This window comes from Astatotilapia calliptera, chromosome 11 (assembly GCF_900246225.1).
Source record: "Astatotilapia calliptera chromosome 11, fAstCal1.2, whole genome shotgun sequence".
NCBI lineage: Eukaryota > Metazoa > Chordata > Actinopteri > Cichliformes > Cichlidae > Astatotilapia > Astatotilapia calliptera.
This window is the reverse complement of record NC_039312.1, coordinates 21,399,450-21,419,493: the sequence shown is the minus strand read 5'-3', so window position 1 is coordinate 21,419,493 and position 20,044 is coordinate 21,399,450. Positions and strand designations below refer to the sequence as shown.

General features: G+C 40.5%; 2 protein-coding genes across 2 annotated transcripts; both read right to left on the bottom strand.

Moving 5' to 3' along the window:
• Nucleotides 1-89: 89 nt before the first annotated feature.
• On the bottom strand, nucleotides 90-13,708 carry sphk2 (sphingosine kinase 2). Its single transcript, XM_026183559.1, has 8 exons — nucleotides 13,393-13,708; nucleotides 7,870-9,458; nucleotides 5,888-6,037; nucleotides 5,708-5,802; nucleotides 5,482-5,597; nucleotides 4,325-4,528; nucleotides 2,578-4,192; nucleotides 90-2,282 (listed from the first exon to the last, which is right to left on the bottom strand). The coding sequence occupies exons 2-8, from the start codon at nucleotides 8,324-8,326 to the stop codon at nucleotides 2,220-2,222; spliced, it is 2,700 nt and encodes an 899-aa protein (XP_026039344.1). The 5' UTR covers nucleotides 8,327-9,458; nucleotides 13,393-13,708; the 3' UTR covers nucleotides 90-2,219.
• A 66-nt stretch (nucleotides 13,709-13,774) lies between these two features.
• rpl18 (ribosomal protein L18) lies at nucleotides 13,775-20,044 on the bottom strand. Its single transcript, XM_026183561.1, has 7 exons — nucleotides 19,973-20,044; nucleotides 19,290-19,376; nucleotides 19,071-19,178; nucleotides 17,873-17,971; nucleotides 17,602-17,725; nucleotides 15,729-15,798; nucleotides 13,775-13,899 (listed from the first exon to the last, which is right to left on the bottom strand). The coding sequence occupies exons 1-7, from the start codon at nucleotides 19,973-19,975 to the stop codon at nucleotides 13,824-13,826; spliced, it is 567 nt and encodes a 188-aa protein (XP_026039346.1). The 5' UTR covers nucleotides 19,976-20,044; the 3' UTR covers nucleotides 13,775-13,823.

The following is a 20,044-nucleotide window of genomic DNA, read 5'->3' as shown; positions in this document are numbered from 1 at the left end:
TTTCCACATCAAACGGTTTAATTCTATTATAAAAATGTGGTGGCATTTTAGTGACTAAAGACAAAATAAGGCATTAATTTGCTCCAAACAAACATATGAAGTTACATTTATTGAAAACCATATATAACTATTAACTGTACAATGTATATATTTTCATTGTTTTAGTAGTAATTACAATTTCATTACAGGCAGCCCACTACAGACATCTTTATGGCATTAGCAACTGAAGGATAATACCCCATCATGGTCATATAGGAATTGGTCTTTAACACCATGGTCCCAGCTATGGCCATAGACAACAAAATGTTTAGGAAGGTAAATGGTCATAACTAGTCTCTTAAACATCAAGGGTAAACATTTTGGCAAAAACTCCATTCAAAGTGTATAGAGACTCATCTATTTGGTAATATTACAAGCCTAGACCCAAAATGTTGTACTCACATTCTGTAGCTGTGTAAGCACAGTGAAGCCGTGGTAGAATAGCTGCATTGTGCGCTCAAAGGAACACAAAATAAAAACAAAAGCAAAAAAATAACATCCTGGTAAGCAAAAGAGTTTTACTCCATTTTCTGCAGTCAGGTTTAAACAGTTCATGATCAACAGCCAGAATTTACAGGCTTATTATACAAAGGCATTGATTTGTCCAGGTATGACCGAGACATACAGTAAGTTGATGATGAACCAAGCAGTTGGCACACAAACTTCCTGATTATTGAACTGCACATGCTAATGATTTATTCTTCGTCCAAGTATCAGCAGATTTGAATAAAAAATAAAAAAAATCCTCAAAGGGCTTCAACCTCTGTAGTTTGATTCAACTCATCAACATTTGGAAATACTTGTAGTCTCAAAATATATATTTCAGTTTTAAACATCAGTCTGTTGCCTACTTGAACAAACTGCCTCTGCTGCTGGCAAATTTCTCAAAGTGCAAGCTGTTCTTCTATCTGATTTACCACCTGATCTGACAACGCTGGGGATTAGTGCTGACTCTACAGCAGGATTTTAGAGTTTCAACATGACTTTGTTAACGGTCAGTCACATCCTCAAAAGCTAAGAGTCTTCAAAGTGCAACAGTTAATTCATGTCAGGTGACGCTAATGCTAGTGGATCTACTTTCTGAAACAAAACACTGCATCAGACAGAATAGTGTTACCCTATAGTTTGAATTGTTCTAGTGTTGTGATCTTCAGTGTGTTTGGGAAGAATACATGTGAAATTTACTTCTTAACTGAGGCATGCAACGTCTGTTAAACATCACTATCACTTTGCCTCCACTGGTTAAGAAAAAAAGGCAGATTATGCAAACGTTGGTGATGGATACCCTTTAACGGATCCACTGCTCCTACTAATGTGGTGACCCTGAAAAGCTTGATCCTGCTGCTCTATGTGGATTTACTTGCATGAGAAAAATGATTACTTGTAGTCACTTTTTTTCTCCACTGATACACAAAAGTGGCCGAGTCACATGCGCTCAGACTTTATGTTTTTTAAATGTAGTCAAAGGACTTTGATAGGTGAACGGAAATCAAGAAGATTAAAGTTTCATACATAAGAAGGAAAGGATAAAAGTACAGCTGTACTGTACAGTATCAGATAAGGCATTCCTTTCAGGGACTAAAGTTTTTATACTCAAACATCTGGATGTTGATGTAAGATGAGGCTGTTTGATGATAGAGACGTGGCAATAATTTCACTGGCTCTTGGCCTAAGAGAATCTCAATACATTTTTATAGCTTTTCATGTGTACAAATGATATTCTTTGAATTTAATCTGATTTCTCTTCATCTCAGCGTAAGGCAAAAACAAAAACAAAAATAAAACAGGTAGTGCTTCTTTGCATGCATACTGTTATGTATACATCCAACACATGCACTATCTGCACAAAAACCCATAAACATTCAATTGTTTTTCCCTCTCATCATCCCAGGCCGTGCTGTTTTCATGCTTCTCAGGGTACACTGTGCGTAATCCAACAGCTATGTAATGAGGTGCATTTTTCATCCATTTTCAAATTCACTATTAATCCCTGCAGAGATGCTTCAGTGATGCGTGGCTTGGTTGGTTATCCCTTTCATTAATCCGTAGAAAAGCAGTTTCTGCAATTCGGGCTATTTGAAGTCTCTCAGCTACTCCTGTCCTCTCAGACTATGGATGGCAACAGAGATTATATAATTCAGTAGAGTGCTGATATGTCAATCAAATCAACCAATCCCTGATTAGAATCTGGTAATCCTCTCTCCAGAGTCTCCAACAATGAGACGGGCCATGGAAGGATGGATCTATAAAACATTAAGAGATCAGGAAAATGAATATTACTAATCACAAGTGTTAGCAAAAAAAAGCAGCACAGAACACACAGTACTTAAGTGTTGAGAGTAGAAACATACAGTACGTAAGTTGCTGTTGGCAATGTGAATGAATAATCAGATGATTAATTAAAAGCTTTAAAAGTACAGAACATGTAGTTATTACAAACTAAATTCAGACTGAGACAAATGAAAAGACCTAGGAATTTATCACTGTGGTTTTACTCAACAAGTATTATTTATGCTAAATCTTGTTTTTCTTTCTGACCTGTGCTTGAAGCGGCCCGTAGGGCACAAGCTCTCCGTCCACAGTGAGTGTTCCTCGTGCCGACAGAGGCTGCAGCCTGAATGCTTTACAGGTAACGTGGCTCACATAGGGAGAGCTGACAGAGTGGTGGGTTCCTCTTTCCATGGCAAAGAAAAGTCTCAGTAGAGTTGCTCTAGAGATCCCTGCTCGCACAAAAGTCAGATGGATCAGCCCATCGTCAAACCTGGCCTGGGGTGCAGCAAAAAGGTCAGCCCCAAGGTGGGTCTGATAAAGGGCCAGGACCAGGACAAAGTCCCCTTCAATGGTGATCCAGTCTCGAGTGGGAAGGGGCTGGTCAAGAGGGGGTAACAATTCATCCCTTGCTAGATTTAAAGGCAGCGAGAATGATGGACGGTTCTTGAAGGGTCCTGCTGGTTCAGCAATGTCAAAGTTAAAAGAAGAGGATGGCGTGCGTAAAGAGGGCGAGGGTGATGTGGAATTTGGGGTGTTAGGACGAGGAGCGAGGTAGGATGATGAGTGTGGGGAGGCACAAGAAGGAGACGAGGGGGGTGTGGGAGAAAGAGACAGGGAGAGAGAGTTGAGTTTAGGTGGGAGGGAATTTGTCTGGGAGTGCTGAAGGAGGGAGAGGGGCCTTGGCCGGGAGGCGTTTTGGTTTTTGTCCAGGGTTTTGGCCTTGTAAGAGAAGGGAGAATGACGAAAGGGAGAGGAGATCGTCAAAGCTCGCTCACGAGCGACATCCAGTGTGTATGAATCTTTCCGGTAGTAAGATCCATTCAGATCCATATCATCGACGCCATTTGAAGTGCCTGAATCTGCATCAGCCTCCTGACTGAGAGGCTGGTTGCAGAGAGCTTCGGCTATCTGGCTTGAAGGGGCTGAATTCTTTCTCACTGCCTGCCTGGTCTCATGAAGGCAATCCTGGTGGGTGACGCCATCCTCTGGCTCTTCATCTGCCTCTCGCCCCATGACAACCCCATAGCTCTCACCCAGCTCTCTCGCATGCAACACTCCCTCTCCTTCTACAGAACCACTGCTCCCTTCCCCGTCCTTACCTCTATCGTCTTCCTCAATCTCCTCTGAGTATTGCTCTGCTGTTCCATCATCTTCCCTTTCATCCTTGATCCTCTCCAGCCTTTCTTCCCTTCCCATACTGCATTCATCCCTTTCATTTGATTCTGAACTTGTCCCTGATCTCTCTGAACAAGTCCCTGACCTCTCCTCCTCTGCTTCCATCTCCATCTGTCCCTCCCTCTCTCTGTCTTCTGCCAGACTGCTTGCCCTCACCACACCAGTTCCTCCTCCCCTGGCCCTCTCCCTTCTTCTCTCCCTTTCCTTTTGCCTCTCTTCTTTTTCCCTCTCTCCCTCACCCCTGCGCAAGCTCCTCTGTTCACTGATGCCCATGTCAGAGCAGGTGCGATGGATAGGCGTGCGGCAGAAGCCCTCCAGGCCTTCTGTGATACTGCGGGAGAGCGGTCTCCTTGGTGGAGGTGTGGCATCTGGTGATGTGGTGACAACAGAGGGTGGTAGGAAGGAGAGACGACCCTTGTAGGATCGTAGAGAAGCTATGCGCACTAATGTGCCCAGGGTGAAGCGAGCTGAGCCAAGACCACGATACCTGGAAGAAGACAAGACTGCAAGTGAAGCTACATTTTGAAATTGACGTCACATAATCCAGAATAAATTAAAAGCCAGGCTTTTATGAAGAAAACAACATTAGATTAAGATTCTGAAAACTTGAAACACCCACCTCTCACTCTCAATGTCCACATCGGACACAAAGCCCCAGGCAACAGAAAGAAAGGAAAACAGTCTCCTGGGTCCTGCAGCACGGTTGCTGTTGGAAGGGGCGGGGCTTGTTGTCACAGAGACCAGGTCCATGGGTCGGACTCCGCCTCGACAGAGCAAAAAGCAGCAGTTCAAAAGGAGGGGCTCTCGAAGGCACATGTCATACCTGAGGAAATTTTAAAAAAAGTAAAAATAAAGACAGATCTGTACAACAGCTATTCAAAGACTAGATTAAACAAAACAAATATACATAATTCTACGGTCTTTTGTTTAGGAAAAAAACATTGTTTTTTATGTAGTTTATTTTAACAGAATAATCTGGGTATCCATGGGCTTTTTTGTAAGGTCAGTTTTCATAAAAATAAACTAAAATCATCTGACTACATCAGAGGGTCTCAGGATCATCTAAACCTCCCTGTACAAGCCAGCAGATAAGGACGTTACATTGAACATAAATGTCACGACAACTGGATATTCTTCTCGGAAGTTCAGTAAAGCAAAAGAGACATGCCATCATATGAATGTATGAATATAATAAGAAAATTCAGCACTAGCAAAGAGAGCATCCATTGACTCTGAGACCCTCTGTGATGCAGATCCAAGGAGGTTTAAATCATAGAAAATTATTTCTAGACAGAAGGATTCATGGCTAGAAAATGAACCTGGTATCAAAATGTAGATTAAAAATGAGCCATTTCATTGGCTAAAAGTTGTTTTGACCAGCCAGCTATCTCACAGGATGAGATAGCTGGCTGAGGGTTTACAGAAAGTGCACTTTTTTAAGTTTCTCCAGAAACGTATCAGAAAACAGATAATTCTTTCAGGGTATCACAGCTTGTTTCTGTTACTCTCTGTCAAAAATATTAAACTGGTTAAGTTTTGCTGTGAAAGAGTCTGCATATGCAATCTGTAATATGATTGGCTCATTCAGAGGTCATAAAGTTTAAAGAATTAACTTGACTGCACCCGTTATCAGCAAACACAATCTAGACTGTCAGCATTATTTTAAATCATCCACTATGCAAACACTGAGTGAGATATGAAGACTTAATGTTCCACCTAATTCCACACTGTACAGGTAGCTGGAAGAAAAGCTTCAACCTAAACAGATGTGCTCACCCTGCGTGGTGATTGATGGAGCCAGCCAGTGCATTCCCAGAGCCGCAGGGTAGAATCCCGACAGGTGTTTTTATTGCTTGTTCCCAGTCTGAGCGCTCCATCAGCCCATTAATTACCTGCAGGAAAACAAGACAGAAGATTTAAATAATCACAGTGTTAGACATAGACATACATTTACATGCCACAATTTCAGCCTGGTTGTCCTCTCAGGCCAAAAACACCTTACCTCATGCAGTAGACCATCCCCAGAAACAATGATGATGCCATCCCACTCTGGGAGTGATATCTCTCTGATGAGCTCTCTGGCATGGTTCTGGCGTTCTGAGGGAGGGTAATTACGTTAATGCCTGCCATATAAATGCATACATTCTGACTCATTGGGATGTTTTAGACCTCAGGGTGTTACCTGTCTGTATAAGGTTGTAGCTGATGTTGGACTCTCTAATCATTGGCAGGATGTGGGTCTGACACCACTGCATTGCCTGGCCTCTTCCACTGAAGGGATTGACCAATAACAGTAGTCGCCTGGGACGAGGTAGCAGACTTCTTGAAAATTCTTCACAAGAAAGACAGAACAGGATGGATTAATTAAAACCTGCACAGCTCTGGTCCAGGACAAAGAAAGTGGTTCAGAACATTTTCAAAACCAGCCAACTGGGACATAAGCTAAGCTGGTATTACAGTGTTGCCCAACCTTGGACTTTGAATGCATTTATCCATTTGAAGCCTCCTAAAGTTCTCCTGACAGAATACATATCACACTGTCCTTCAAGAGTGAGTTTGTCAATCATTTAAAGTCAGATATATGATAAAGGGCACATTTAGACTTCAAATTATAGGTATTATAGTTGGTCAAAACTAAACAGTGGCATACGAAGGCAATGAAATTACTCTAGTCCTGTTCTATAAAACCTGTGGGGAAAGTAAATATCTAAGGATAAAATTCAATATAAACTGTAGTATGTTATAGATGAAACCACTGGTGCATGAGAGGATATTATGTGGCTGTGCTGTCACATAATCCTTGATTATGCAATAAACCACACTTCACGCTATTGTGCGGAAAACCCATCTGACCACACCTATAATGCCCATCAGCATAAACATTCTCAGTATTGGGCCACTGAGTGATTCAGAAGTGTGATTATGAATGTTACACAAGCAGAAATTAAAAAAAGAATGACAGCTGCATCACTGCGAGTGAAGGGTATGCACTAAAGATCTCAGAAGACGAGGAGATTTAAGAGACTTAAGGATTAAAGAGTGAGCCTACAGACGAGGAAAAGAAAAACAGAAGATGGGAGATGCCGATTAACTCTGTGCCACACAGACAATGGAGACAAAAAAAGTAAACACAAACACAAAGTTCATGCTGAGCTGTCAGATAACTGAGGATGGTGACTCCCCGCCCTCTGTCTCTGCATTAGACACTGAAAGATACAGACCACATGTGCAGGAAAGATAAGAGGAAGGACGTATAGGTTTAGATGGAAAAAACCCCACAAAAAAAATAAAGAAAATGATCCTGTTATGTGAAACACACAAAATCCAAAAGCTCTCGATGCTAAATCTCACAGCCTCTTAGGGTGCATTAGTGTTAATCCTCATTTGTCTTTTATATAATGCCCCAAAATGTTAAACTAGTCTTGTTACCATTTGTGCCCTCAGTGAGGAAATGTAATACATTAAAGTCTTGGTTCCCTGTGACATTACGCTAGGCTTAGTAGAAGTTTACAAAGAGGGCATGGAGCAAAGTGGATTGATGTTACATTGTGTAGGTTTTCTACTGTAAGCATCTGAAATTCAAGACTTTATCAAGGAGACAAATACAAAGCCTAAAGCTCCATAAACACTGTGATAAGCTATTAGTGTTACTCTTTTAATTAGGCCATCAGCTCAGTGTACAGTACCAACGATCAGGGCGAACTGTGGTTTACAGTTGCTGCCACTATCAAATCGATTTCAGCCTAGTCTTATATAATATAATAGAGCAGATGTAGTTGTATATAAGACATCGGAAAACTGAATTTTGCCTTAATGAATTTTTTGCCTTATTGTTCACTAATTTGCTTTTTTTTATTATTAAATTATTATTATTAAATTGTGATAAAATAAAATAAAATAAAAACTGTCTGAATTACTCCTGGAAAATGTTCAAAAGCTTTGCTTCTACTGCCCATGGTCATTTATAATAAAAGTTTATCATTATGACATACTTACATTTAAGACAACATAATAAAATTCATGCAATAAAACAAAAACAAAAAAATCACACTCTACAGTATATAAATACGCAAAATGTGTAGCTACTGCTACAGTCTTTTGTATGTTCATTTAGAAACAAGATCCAAGCTGCACAAACAAACCACAGGTAAAACATACACTCACCTGTGTTAGCAGTGACCATCACACCTCTAAGTAGACACTGTACAGCAGCAGACCACCTCTCAGCTTCAGCTCTGCTTTCTGCCAGATAGGCCCTCACCTGCCTGCGCCGGGACACTCCTTTCCTTCGTTTTCCTGGTGGGTACCAGTACAGCACCAGCAGAGGGGGAGCAGGGGACCGGGGGCAGCTGCACCCCACCAACTCTAATAAGGGTAGCAGGAGACGAGCTTCTTTTCCAGGCCGGGGGGACAGGCGTTGTATATGTATGTGGGTGTGGGTGAGGGTCAGGGCGTAGTTGGATGCCGGAGCTGGAGTTGGAGGAGCAGCTGGGGACAGCCCTCCTGAACCACCGGGGCTGTTGGGACTACTGTTATTGTTGCTGTTTGTTCCCCAGCTGGCAAACTGACCATGAAGGAGAGCTTCTGCTGGAGAAGGTGAGGAAGGTTCTGGGGATCGCATTTTCTTTGCTCAAAGTTAATCAGTCTAAAAAAAAAACAAGGGCTTCTGAACTCAGATGCTTGAAGAGCTGGGCAATCTACCAGCTGTTCATGTTTTGCAGCACAAATTGAAAGACTATGTCTGTCGAGAACTTTCTCCTTAAAATCTCTTCGAAATCATTCTTTTTGTCAGTGCTTCAGTTTAAGGGGTAAAAGTCACAAAAAATGATCTTCCTGTCGTTCCAGTTCAGATATATGTCTTCATTTGAAAAGAATACAAATAACGTTTCCCAGTTTAATCCTTCTTCAAATTAGAGTATTTTTTATTGATCCAGTGAAGATGGGAACTGCTTAAGACCAGTCTTTGTGTCACAGTTAGAAACCTCCCATCAAGGTGTGATCTGTGGAGCTGTCAGCTCATACAGTTGGCTCCGAATTGGAAAGTGGACAGAAAATACATCAACATAGTCACAACAAACAGGATTTTTATAAAATGTAGAATCAGTCATTTAAGCAAAAAAAAAAAAGTGTTCTTCACAAAGTATAAAAATAAGTTTACATTACAATGTAAAAGCTGCCTATTGTGATAGCAATACAGGGCAGCTCAGCAGCTACTTAACAATGACAATTCGCCTTAAATAATTACACATATGGACAAAAATGAAACTCTTAGTTGCATTAAAAATGATCATTAAGTATGATCAAGACAAAACACAAACACACCTTGTTTAGACAAGGAGGTTACAACAATTAAATTAAATTAATGCACAAGATTTTTGTAAAGTAAGTTGCATTTTAAGTGTTGCCCAAAAAGTAATTAATGCCACAAAGATAGATTAGTGCAGACTTTTCAAGACCTTTGACACTTCTATTGCTATCTTGTTCTAAGTGACATAAAGGAGGCAGACAAAAGGAGTGACTAAGCCAGTTCTCCAGACAGTAGTGTGATAACATTCACTCAATCAAGTACTACCCCCCAAGAGGAGGAGCAACACAAAGACAGGTGAAAAAACAAAAATGACAACAGAAATCAAAAACAAAAACAGAAACAAAACAAAAGACAAACAAGGAGACAGTTCCAGTTGGGTCCTTAATTTATGTCATCTTAAAGTCCTTGAGTCAAGCCTCACGTTCCCTCCCAAATATCTCTGTTCCTGTTTGAGGACAAAGGAGAACAGCAGTTAGTGGAAAAAAACAACAGTAGGAAAAAGAAACAAAAGCAGGGGCCTGACTAAGAAGCAAGTTCAGCATACCCTGAATATTTTTTCCTTATCTGGTTTCAGTTACTCTAACATGCACTGATCAGCTCAATAACTTAACCCAGTGTTTTCCAAACTACCTGCAAGTGCGTTCGCTTGATGTGTCATTAAGACACAGGAGGATCTGACATACGTGTATGTAAAACATTTTAAATTCAGTGCCAGTGAGGTTAAACTGTGTGAGAACATGTAAAAAATAAAGAAAAATATGGTTTTCCTGTCTATTCACAAACTTTGTATAAAGTTTGTAAGAACAAGGCACAGGTGTCCTGTTTTAAGATCATGCTACTAAAGGCGTACAGAACACTAAAACTACTTTAAACTTGCTAGCAGCAAACAGAAAAAAGCCTGTTCCTGTACAGCCAGTGAAAGCTTAGTTCACATTGCCAGCAGTAAGAGTCAGACCCGCTCCCGGTGGAAGTTGGACTCTATCAGGGCTGCCCTTTGTCACCAGTTCTATTTGCAGCTTTTGTAGACAGAATTTCTAAGTGCAGTAAGATTGTGGAAGGTTTCTGTTTTGGAGGCCATGGATAATCTCTTTGCTTTTTTGTGGAATCATGCAATTTTTATTTATTTTTTTTGCCTCACCAGGAAGTGGCCTCCAGCACCGAGGTGGTTGGTAGCTTAGTGTGAAGTGGGATAAGAATTAGCGAATCTAAGGCTATGTTCGCACTGCAAGCAAAAGCGCATCAAATCCGACTTTTTTGACCCTACCCTAAACTGTTGGGAAGACAACGTTGGAGAAACGTGAACATTTTATTTGTACTGTATAATCTGCAGATTCTGACAGAAACCTGCAACTATCCTTTGAAGCACAGCTCCTCTCTAAAACTGCAATAAGGATAATTATTAGGCCATATGTAAATAACAAAATAACTTTATAACTTAAAGAAAAATTGGGAAACGTAAAGACTGAAACAAGTCTTTATATTAAGGGCTATCAGTCAAACAATACTGTTTGCTCTGGGTCTAAACAGAGCGCGTTGTGTGTGATGTCTTCTTTTGTGCATGCGGGCCACTTTGAGGGTTCACACTAGAGCGCTTTTGCTGTCACATTTTATTTGTAGTGTGAACAAGCAGACAAAAAAATCGGATCTGATCAAAAAATCGGAATTGAGCATTAAGACAGTGTGCAGTGTGAACGTAGCCTAAGACACAAGGTTCTCAGTCAGAAAAGGGGTGATTGCCCACTCAAGGTTAGAGAGGAGTTGCTGGCCGAAGTGAAGGAGTTTAACTATTTCTGGGTCTGATTCATGAGTGATGCGAGTTTGAAAGGCTGATTGGCACAGCATCAGCAATGATGTGGACGATAAACCGGTTTATTGCGGTGAAGAGAGAGCTAAACTTGATGGTTTACCTGTTGATCTACATTCCTACCCTCACCTGTGGACCCAAGCTCTGGGTAGTGAACTGAAATACTGACATCATCAACACAATCAGCAGATTAGAGATAGGGTGAGAAGCTTGGTCGTTTTGGAAGGGCTCAAAGTAGAGTCATTCCTCCTACACATCAAAAGGAGTGGGATGCTCCCTGGGTGCCTCCAAGGTGAACTGTTTTGGTCATGTCCTATCGTGAGGACGCTCTGGGGTACACCAAAGAGGTGCTGGAGAGATTATATCTCCCAGAAAGACTGTGAATACCTTGGCGTCTTCCTGGAAGTACTAGGGGAGGCAATGGGGGGGGGGGGGGGGGGGGGGGGGGGGGGGGTGTCACTCTGGTAAGACTGGTACACATTCAAACCATGATAGTGGTAGATGGATGGATGGCACTAAGAATCCATTGTTTCTCATTTTTCAAAATTTCTCAGACAAAAACTTCACCCCCTCAAAATAGCTGTACCATTAGGTCCATGGGTCAGAATAGATCATTTACTCTGGTAAAAAGCGAATCACCCTTTGTAACACTGATAATCCAGTGTTATAGCTGATGTTACCTCAGTAAGAGCAGAATCTTGCTTGCCAGTACAAGCCTCAGCACTATGACCACACCACAACGCTGTGGTGATAACCATGACATGATTTTGCAAATATTTAAGAAATCAAAATTTAAGAAGCACAACAGTAAATTACATGAAATGAATAAAACTTTAGATTGATTGTACTGCACAAAAACAATACTTCAGTCAAGTACAGAGGAGGACATTGATGATAAGAAAACTGATTATGGGTACAGGGTGAAGCAATATAAGATTTGTTATGCCCTTTGACCTGAGGTGCGTCTGTGATAAACCACGTAATGACTCAAGAGTCACACATCCTCAACTGGCTTGCTGAGACACTATTTTTTGTAGAGGAAAGGTTGCATGACAATTCATGTGTTTTTTTTCTAATTCAGGGTAACTTCTGCGTAACAGGATTTAGGGACACAGTGTCTCTTTCACGGTTTAAATAACCTAACCTAAATAATTGTATTATATTTTACAGACTTTGCAATAAGCATTAGTACAGTCTCATATTTGTACCAAACAAGGAGGTCTGGTATCACCTCTTATCAAAGAGCCATATCAGGATTTTCCCTGTATGGTAAATCTTTTATTTCCCTCCAAAAAGGTTTTAAACTTCTACCAAAATAAAACAAACAGAGGTATGATTTTTGAAAGTGGGATTTCATTCAGTCAAGCTTAAACATAACTTTGTTTTACAACATGTCCCCATATAATAGGAAAACGCACAGACTTCTGCATAAAATATTCATGTTGACCCTAGAAAAACCCTGGATATATAATCAAAATACACCGAAACACATGTATTATTTTCAAATTACATTACACGTGAGGTTATAGCAATGATAAATTACCAAGTCAGCAGGAGACAGATCATTAGACTTTAGCTCATAAAGTACAATTGCTGCAGTCTCACCTGGGACTTCGGTTTACCCTAAATTAATAAACTGTTCACATCTTTCAACTTTTATAGCAGTCAGGAAACATTATGCAAGCTGTGGTGTAGACAAAATCAATACTTGGCTGATGTCCCGTCCTGATAAAGCACACACACAGAAAAAGACCCTACCGATGCCCATTGTTGCACCTTACCCTGTCCTTGAATCGCAGGGCGGGGACACCCAATAATAATAATAATAATAATAATAATACTATGCTCCGACTAATTTTGGTCTCCCACACAATGAGGTTGTCTTTGAGTGACTTCAAAGTACAAAGCCAATTTTCGATAAGGTTACACTTTTGAATTCGAGGTCGCTCTTGTAGTAAAGGCGTTATTAAACATTTATTAGCAGCTTGTCTGGTAGTAAGAGCTACGTCTATGTGGTTAAACTTTAATGCTACATGGATTTGACAGGCTGTTAGCCTGCTAACCCGTTCATGTTTAGCTGTATTTTGACAGTTACAGCACAGGCGAGCTAGAGCCGATAATTCTAGCTTGTAGTGCCAGAAATGAGAAGGTGAAATATGAACTGCAGGAAGCGGGTCTTTGTGTACGGTAAACAGAGCTGCTAAGCAATAGTTGTGAGCGTCACTAACATTAGCTAATGTAAACGGCTGACACGCTGCACAGGGGCTAACTAGGGGCTTTCTAACTGACATATAGTCCCAGTTCAACCTGACAAATATATTCAAATATAACTCCACTAAAGATTAGTGAGGAACACTATGGACAAATCGAAATAAAATGCCCCTTTTGTTTAATTAAATACTTAAATTAGCGAATAGGATACATGGCTTTAGCTAGCAGTTATTAAGACCCTATCAAAATGAGCAACAGGAAAAGTTGTTTTCGAGCTTTGCATGTCGCCAGAAGCATATCTGTATAACCCATGTTTAATATCATTTCATGGTTTTTAAAGAAGAAAAGAAAAAGCCCCAACTACCTCATCTTGGCTCCCCTCTTTCGACAGATAGCCTCTGAATGCTGTGGCTCGGTGCAGGAAGTATGTGGAGACGCAGGAGCAGCAGCTCTGAGCGGCGGAGAGGAAATCCAATGACGATAAGGAAAACAGAACACCCACCCACCGACATTCTCCAATCATTGACAGACCAGCACTTCCTGGCCAACTCACTTGTTATCAGGCCGGCTGATAAATGCCAATTAAAAGACGTGTCCTGTAACATTTACGTGGGGACCTCAGTTTATTAGCCACATGCCATTCTTGTCTTCCAGCATGGCTGGTGCTTTAACACGAGCTCCACCATATTAACAATGAAGGGTGTATTTTGCGAAGAGCAAGCAGGCAAACAAAAACACAGAAGACATTTTGTACAACCAGCCTTTTATTGGTAGCAGAGTGAAAACAAAAACGCATTAGTTCTTGTAGCCGCAGCTGGCTCTGCGACCACGGGCTCTCTCGAACTTCCTGCCCTTGGAGCGGACGTAGGGCCTGGAGAAAGACACAAAAGGGTTTAAATTTAGCATATCTAACACATAAGATTAAGTTCCATTTGTCCCTTGAACTCAATGTCAGTGGTAAAAATCGATCTCTTATTTTTCCAGTGGGGAAAGACCGAAGCAGGTATTTGAATGAAGCCTTTCATGGCTGGGCCTTTACATCATCCTGTGAGTCACAATCCAGCTATGTTGATGGATCATACATCATCCTAAGAGCTTCATTTGTTTGGGACAAAGTGCTGGAATTTATTTTGTTTGGGAACACATTTCCATCAATTCATCATTACCTTACATCAGCCTCACATGTCTTTACTTGTTAAAGGTAGGTTTCATCAACATGTAAAGTACTTTAGAAGTGTCTTCTGATTTAGCTCAAGAGTCTTTTTATAACATCATTATTAACATGTGTGAAAGACATTGTTCTACACTGACAACCAACACCACCTCTGAACTCCTCAAACCTTAAAACTATTGTATTTAAAAACATCAAACACTGATTAAATCAAGAGATATGTACCATGTCTACCACCTGTAAGATTTATTTACTAATTATGACTGAAGTGGTTACCACTTCAATCATGCTTTTAATAGGGCAGAGATTTCTAATTCACTTTTGTAATCTCGTCCTAGGAGACGAGCCCAAGAAACAGCTGGACGTGTATTTACTAAGTCTGAATGTAAACCCTTTAAAAAAAAAAAAAAAAAAAAGCATGCCAGAATAAGGAAATCATTTAATTCTGGCCTTTGTGGACTCCTGGGCATTTAAAGCATGAAGCAACAGTGGACTACTGAGAATCCCTTGAGCAGTTTTCAAACATGCATTGGAAGCGCTTCTCACAGCTGTGTGAGTATGATGACCATCAAAAACTTAACCACAAGAGCACAAAACTGTGTCCAGACATTCTGAATATGTCACTTCCTGCTAAAACTAAACATTGATTAGTGCTTAGAGAACTATGAGGCTTATAATCTCCTTATGTGTGCTACAGACAAGAAAGGGCAAGTTAAGGCAAGTGTGGACAATGGTCTCCCTGATTCTCTCAACGCAGTCCTGAGTACATGCACATAACCAGCTTTAGTTAAAGGCTAAGTAGGGCTGTGCGATATGACCAAAATCTCATATCTTGATATAAAACATCTATCATCCGATAACGATATAAATCACAAAATTTTAACATTTTCTGTAAATTCTGTGAATCTCTGGCAGCTCGACTCGTGAAGTGTTTCCAGCTGGGCGCCATGTACCTGGAATCCATTGTTTTAACCGATGCATGAAACTACACATTTTCAGTCATAAGTTGTAACGGCCGCCGTTTTCTTTGTGAGTATTTATTACACGGCGTGCTGCAGGGAAAAGCCTGTTCTAACGTTTGAGTCTAAGGTTTATTTTTTAGCACCTGACGGCTATTTTTTGCTTCTCATCCGTAAACACTGCATACTCTTTCACGTGATTCAGTTTATTTTGAAGAGTCTCAACAGGATCTTGAGCTTTATTGTGAAAGGTTTATGTGGAAAATAAACAAGCGGATACGCGATGGTCGTTGTTGCTAACGACAACTAAAAAGAGGCGCTCGTCCGTCTGTAGTGTGGTTATATAAGAGAGAACTTTAAGAAATTAATATAGCCACTACAGTGACCATCAAAACGATGAAAAAATATTGCAGTAAACAGTTTATTTTGCGATACCACGAAACAAATGACAGCGTAAAATGAAACGATAGATGTTTTTATATCGTCATCCGATATATATTGTTATATCGAACAGCCCTAAGGCTAAGTAGTTTTTTTACAACAGCAACTTCACATCAGATGTACACTTACTTGGTGTGGCTGTGAGGGGTTCCAGGAGCCTTTCCAAAGTGCCTGTAAACCTCTCTGGCTTTACGAGGTCCTGGAGGAAAAGACGATATTAAAGGTTAAAATATATATACACACACACACACACACACACACACAAGTCATAACTGATGGGAGACCCGGACCCAGTTCCAATCAAACATCACTCCAACTCGGATTTAGTTCAAGTATTCTTTTAAAAAATATATATAATTTGTATAATAATAATAATAATAATAATAATAAGTATATAATTTGTTTCCTTTTCCTTATGTCAGATATTAAATTAAGTGCAAGAATCACGATCGTGGCTGAGGGGCGATCTGGCTCAAGAATTGGCAGTTCGTCTTGTAATCGGAAGGTTGCCGGTTCGAGCCCTGGATCCGACAGTCTCGGTCGTTGTGTCCTTGGGAAAGACACTTCACCCGTTGCCTACTGGTGGTGGTCAGAGGGCCCAGTGGCGCCAGTGTCCAGCAGCCTCGCCTCTGTCAATGCGCCCCATCACCAGTGTGTGAATGGGTGGGTGACTGAATGTGTAAAGCGTTTTGGGGTCCTTAGGGACTAGTAAAGCTTCTATACAAATGCAGTCCATTTACCATTTAAGTGCAAGAATCACATTTTAGTACGGACCAGATTTGTAAATATTAGGGAAGCACCACTGCAAGTTTTTTGAAGTTATAATGCTCCGACCTCAGATGTCTGCTGATGCTGAATATGATGTCCTAACTGCTGTTTGCTTCCTACATGCTATGCTATCTCCACCTGCACCAAACAGTGCTGAGGTGTGACAAATTAATCACAAATGAATCGATCCGCCAATACGAGATAAAGCTGTTTGAATCAGGAGTCAAATATCACACTGATAGATCCTTACCAAATATACTAAACACCTGAAGGAACAAGAAGACCGTGAAAGCCTTAAGAGTGTAACAGACCCTAAAATCTAATATTTGCACTTATTTAATGTAATTATCGAGGCTATTTGAGGAAGAAAAAAAAGCAGATGACAAATGTTTAACACAATGCTGCAACATTATAGTATGTAATTACCTAAGCTAAACTAAATATTTACATGTGAACTGAACTAACGTGATTGTTTGAAGTTAGAAAACTGTAATAAAATAACAAGAGGACACGTCCTTAGTTTTAGTATTCGTTGGTTTGGTGAACTGTGTAATCACAGCTTGCCTAACGAGACTTTGGATGTCTTCAAGACTGTGATTCTACCAGTTTCAATTCTACTACTTAAAACCTGTTAATGATTATCCTAAATATTGTACCATGAGCATACAATATCCACCTAATAATCAAGTATAAAGCTAACACAGAAACTAATAAAAACTTAACATTCTCAAACAATTAAAAAAAAAAAAAAAAATTAGAAACAAGCAATCTGCTCTGGAAAAATACTGAACTTCAACCCAGTCATCAGTTCTTATTGCATGTGATTATTGGTGTTATTTGCCAATTTTTTGGTTGTACCAATATTTAAATGAGTATATTTTAATGCTTGGTTATCTCTAATGACAATAATGACTGAACATTCCCTCAAAAAAAAGTCAGGTGAAAAAATCTTATGTGGTTTCAGATAGGCTAAGACAGTGTTCTCTTGTGCAGAAGTAAGATATTGACTGCCATTGAAAGCAGAAAAATACATAGTTGTTTGATGTACAATCCTCATCTATTGCAGTGTGTTCTTAGCCTCCAAATAGCCAATGAAGCTCAACCACTACAGCTTCAGCAAACTGCACACTTAAGCTGTTATCTGGTACATCTTCCTTATTGGCCAGTTTCTAGGGCATCTGGTGGAAACAGCTCGTTTCAAAAATAGGATTTCCAACTCAATATGTTCAGTTACCTGACAGCAGCACCGTGCCTTGTCCTTTGGGAGAAGCCAAAGCCAGCTGGTCGAAGGTCATCACCTGACCTCCTGCCTTCAGGATCCTACGGCGGGCACCATCAGTCACCCTCAGAGCACAAATCTGTGGGACAGCAAGCAAGAGGTGAGGTCTGATTTGAGATTTTTTTTTTAAGCCACCTTTACAATGTTGAAGAAGTAGTTAGTAAATGTATTTTCTGGTGGGGGTGGGAGTGAAGTTGAACTGTTTTTTCTTAAATGTAAGACCTACCTTGAGCTTGGGGATATCCTGAATCCTGACATCATCAGTGACTGTTCCCACGACGACAGCGATTTTGTTCTCACGGCCGGGAAGCTTCATCTTACGGATCTAGGGGAAAAAAATAAACAAACAAAAAAGAAGAAGAAATTGAGGCAAATCAATGTGTGATTATAGAACTGATAACAGGGAGTACTAAAATAAAAATCCAGTCATTTGTTTTACAGAATCTCTAAAGACGCATTAAAAACTAAATTGAAAGAGTAGCAGAGATGCACCGATCCAGGGCGCACAATCAGCCAACTTTCCAACATTCTGGTTCCAACAACCAGCCTCCTACATGACCGATTTACCATTACCACGAAGCTTACCATTTCATGAATGCGCAACACATGCACGGTGCTGCAGAAAAGAAGTTGCACTCACACACTCACAGCTATACCGGACATACTGCGAGTGTGGGTTTCACACTGAGCGAAAACAACAAGTTGTCCACTTATGTCAGGAATGTTCATACCAGGAAAACCAAATCTAATCAAAACCTAAACACAGACATTTTAAAGAAACTCAAACGTAAAGCATCTAGAACTAAAGCAATCCAAAGCTCAGAGACAGCCACCAGTCAGCAGCTTCAGTATGCGCAAAGGGTCAAAGCAGTTAAGAGGAAAATTATGGCAATGAGCAACATTATTATTCCAGTATCCGGCATTTGTCTTCTTACACAAATCTGCTGAACCTGCTTTGATTGATGTGATCAAATCTGTCAGGTAACAGTAGGCATACAGCAACTCATTTTCCATTAAATTTTTCTACCTCTTTCCATCCATTGTTTCATTTGTTTAAACGAGAGATCCTGTAACTTTCTGCAGCTTGGGCGAAACTGTAAAGTGAGCCTCTTTTATTATAAGAGTAACTTCTTCCTTAAAGAATTCATTTTGTTAGTATATGCTGTCAATTGTAGTCCTTAGAAAGGAAATACACTCAAAAAATTGGAAATCTGAATCAGTAAACTGCAATTAGTGCATCTCTCATAAGAAGAAACCTTAGAGAAGCCCTGATAGCCCTCTTCCAGCTTTATTTTAGGTTCACTGCACAGTTCGGTACATTAGGCCAGGGATGCTGAAGACTAACCAATTAACCTGGACACCATAGTAAAAGCAAACAGGAGGATACATGTGTGAAAATCAAAGTGAGAGGAAGAAAGACCTACCAGGCGGGAGACAGCAATGGGAGGCCTGTTGGTTCTGCTCATGAACAGCCTCCTCAGGACGACCCTGTTGAAGGGAGCATTGGAGCGGCGGGCCAAGAACCTGTACAACTGTTAAAGGCAAAACACCAGGAATGTCAGGATTACGGGTTTCAGACTGTTCAATAGTTAAAATGCACAAGCTACCATTTCAAACTTCACACACCTAGAAATTAATCTTACCTTGACCAGGAGCCTCAGATAGATATCCTGGCTCTTTGGCTCCTTCCTGTGCACCTTACGGTCCTTGTTGTGCCTGATGTCGACTCCCTGGAAAATTGATTAGAAGCAGATTCATATATTAATCAGGTAAGAAAAACATAATCTTGACCAAGAACACCTCATACATCTAACCCTCAACTGTTTATCTTTAAAATTAAATATATAACACCGAAAACAAAATAGAATACATTTAAGAGGGATATTACACACTACATAGCTCATACTCATCCACATAACAGCGGCCGATACACACGTTGACACTCTGCAGCTAACCGCTAACTCTGAACGGCATAGCAAACATGCATATAGCGTCAAATAAGGAAACTTCTGATCTTACGACACATACGTTAAATTTGGGACAAAAATAAACAGTGACCTGTGATAATATATAGCATCTTTAACCCATTGTAAATCTGACTTATTCTCAACTTGAAGGCGTAAAGCTACCACCGGTGTCGGCTCCCAAGAATATAGGCTAATGTGAATTATAAAGTCAAATCACACGAAATCTTAGCACGACTCGGACATAAAGTATGTTTATAACGTGTAAATGTTTTCATCTAAAACATCAGGTGGTTTAATTCAGAGGATGACCGCGGATAATCTGACTATCGTGTTTTAGAAATTCTGTTAGCAGGACCTACCATCTTGGACTCAGAGCGAAAAGGGAAAAGGAAGACCCGAGGTCTCGCGATAAGCTGTGCGCTTAGATCTCA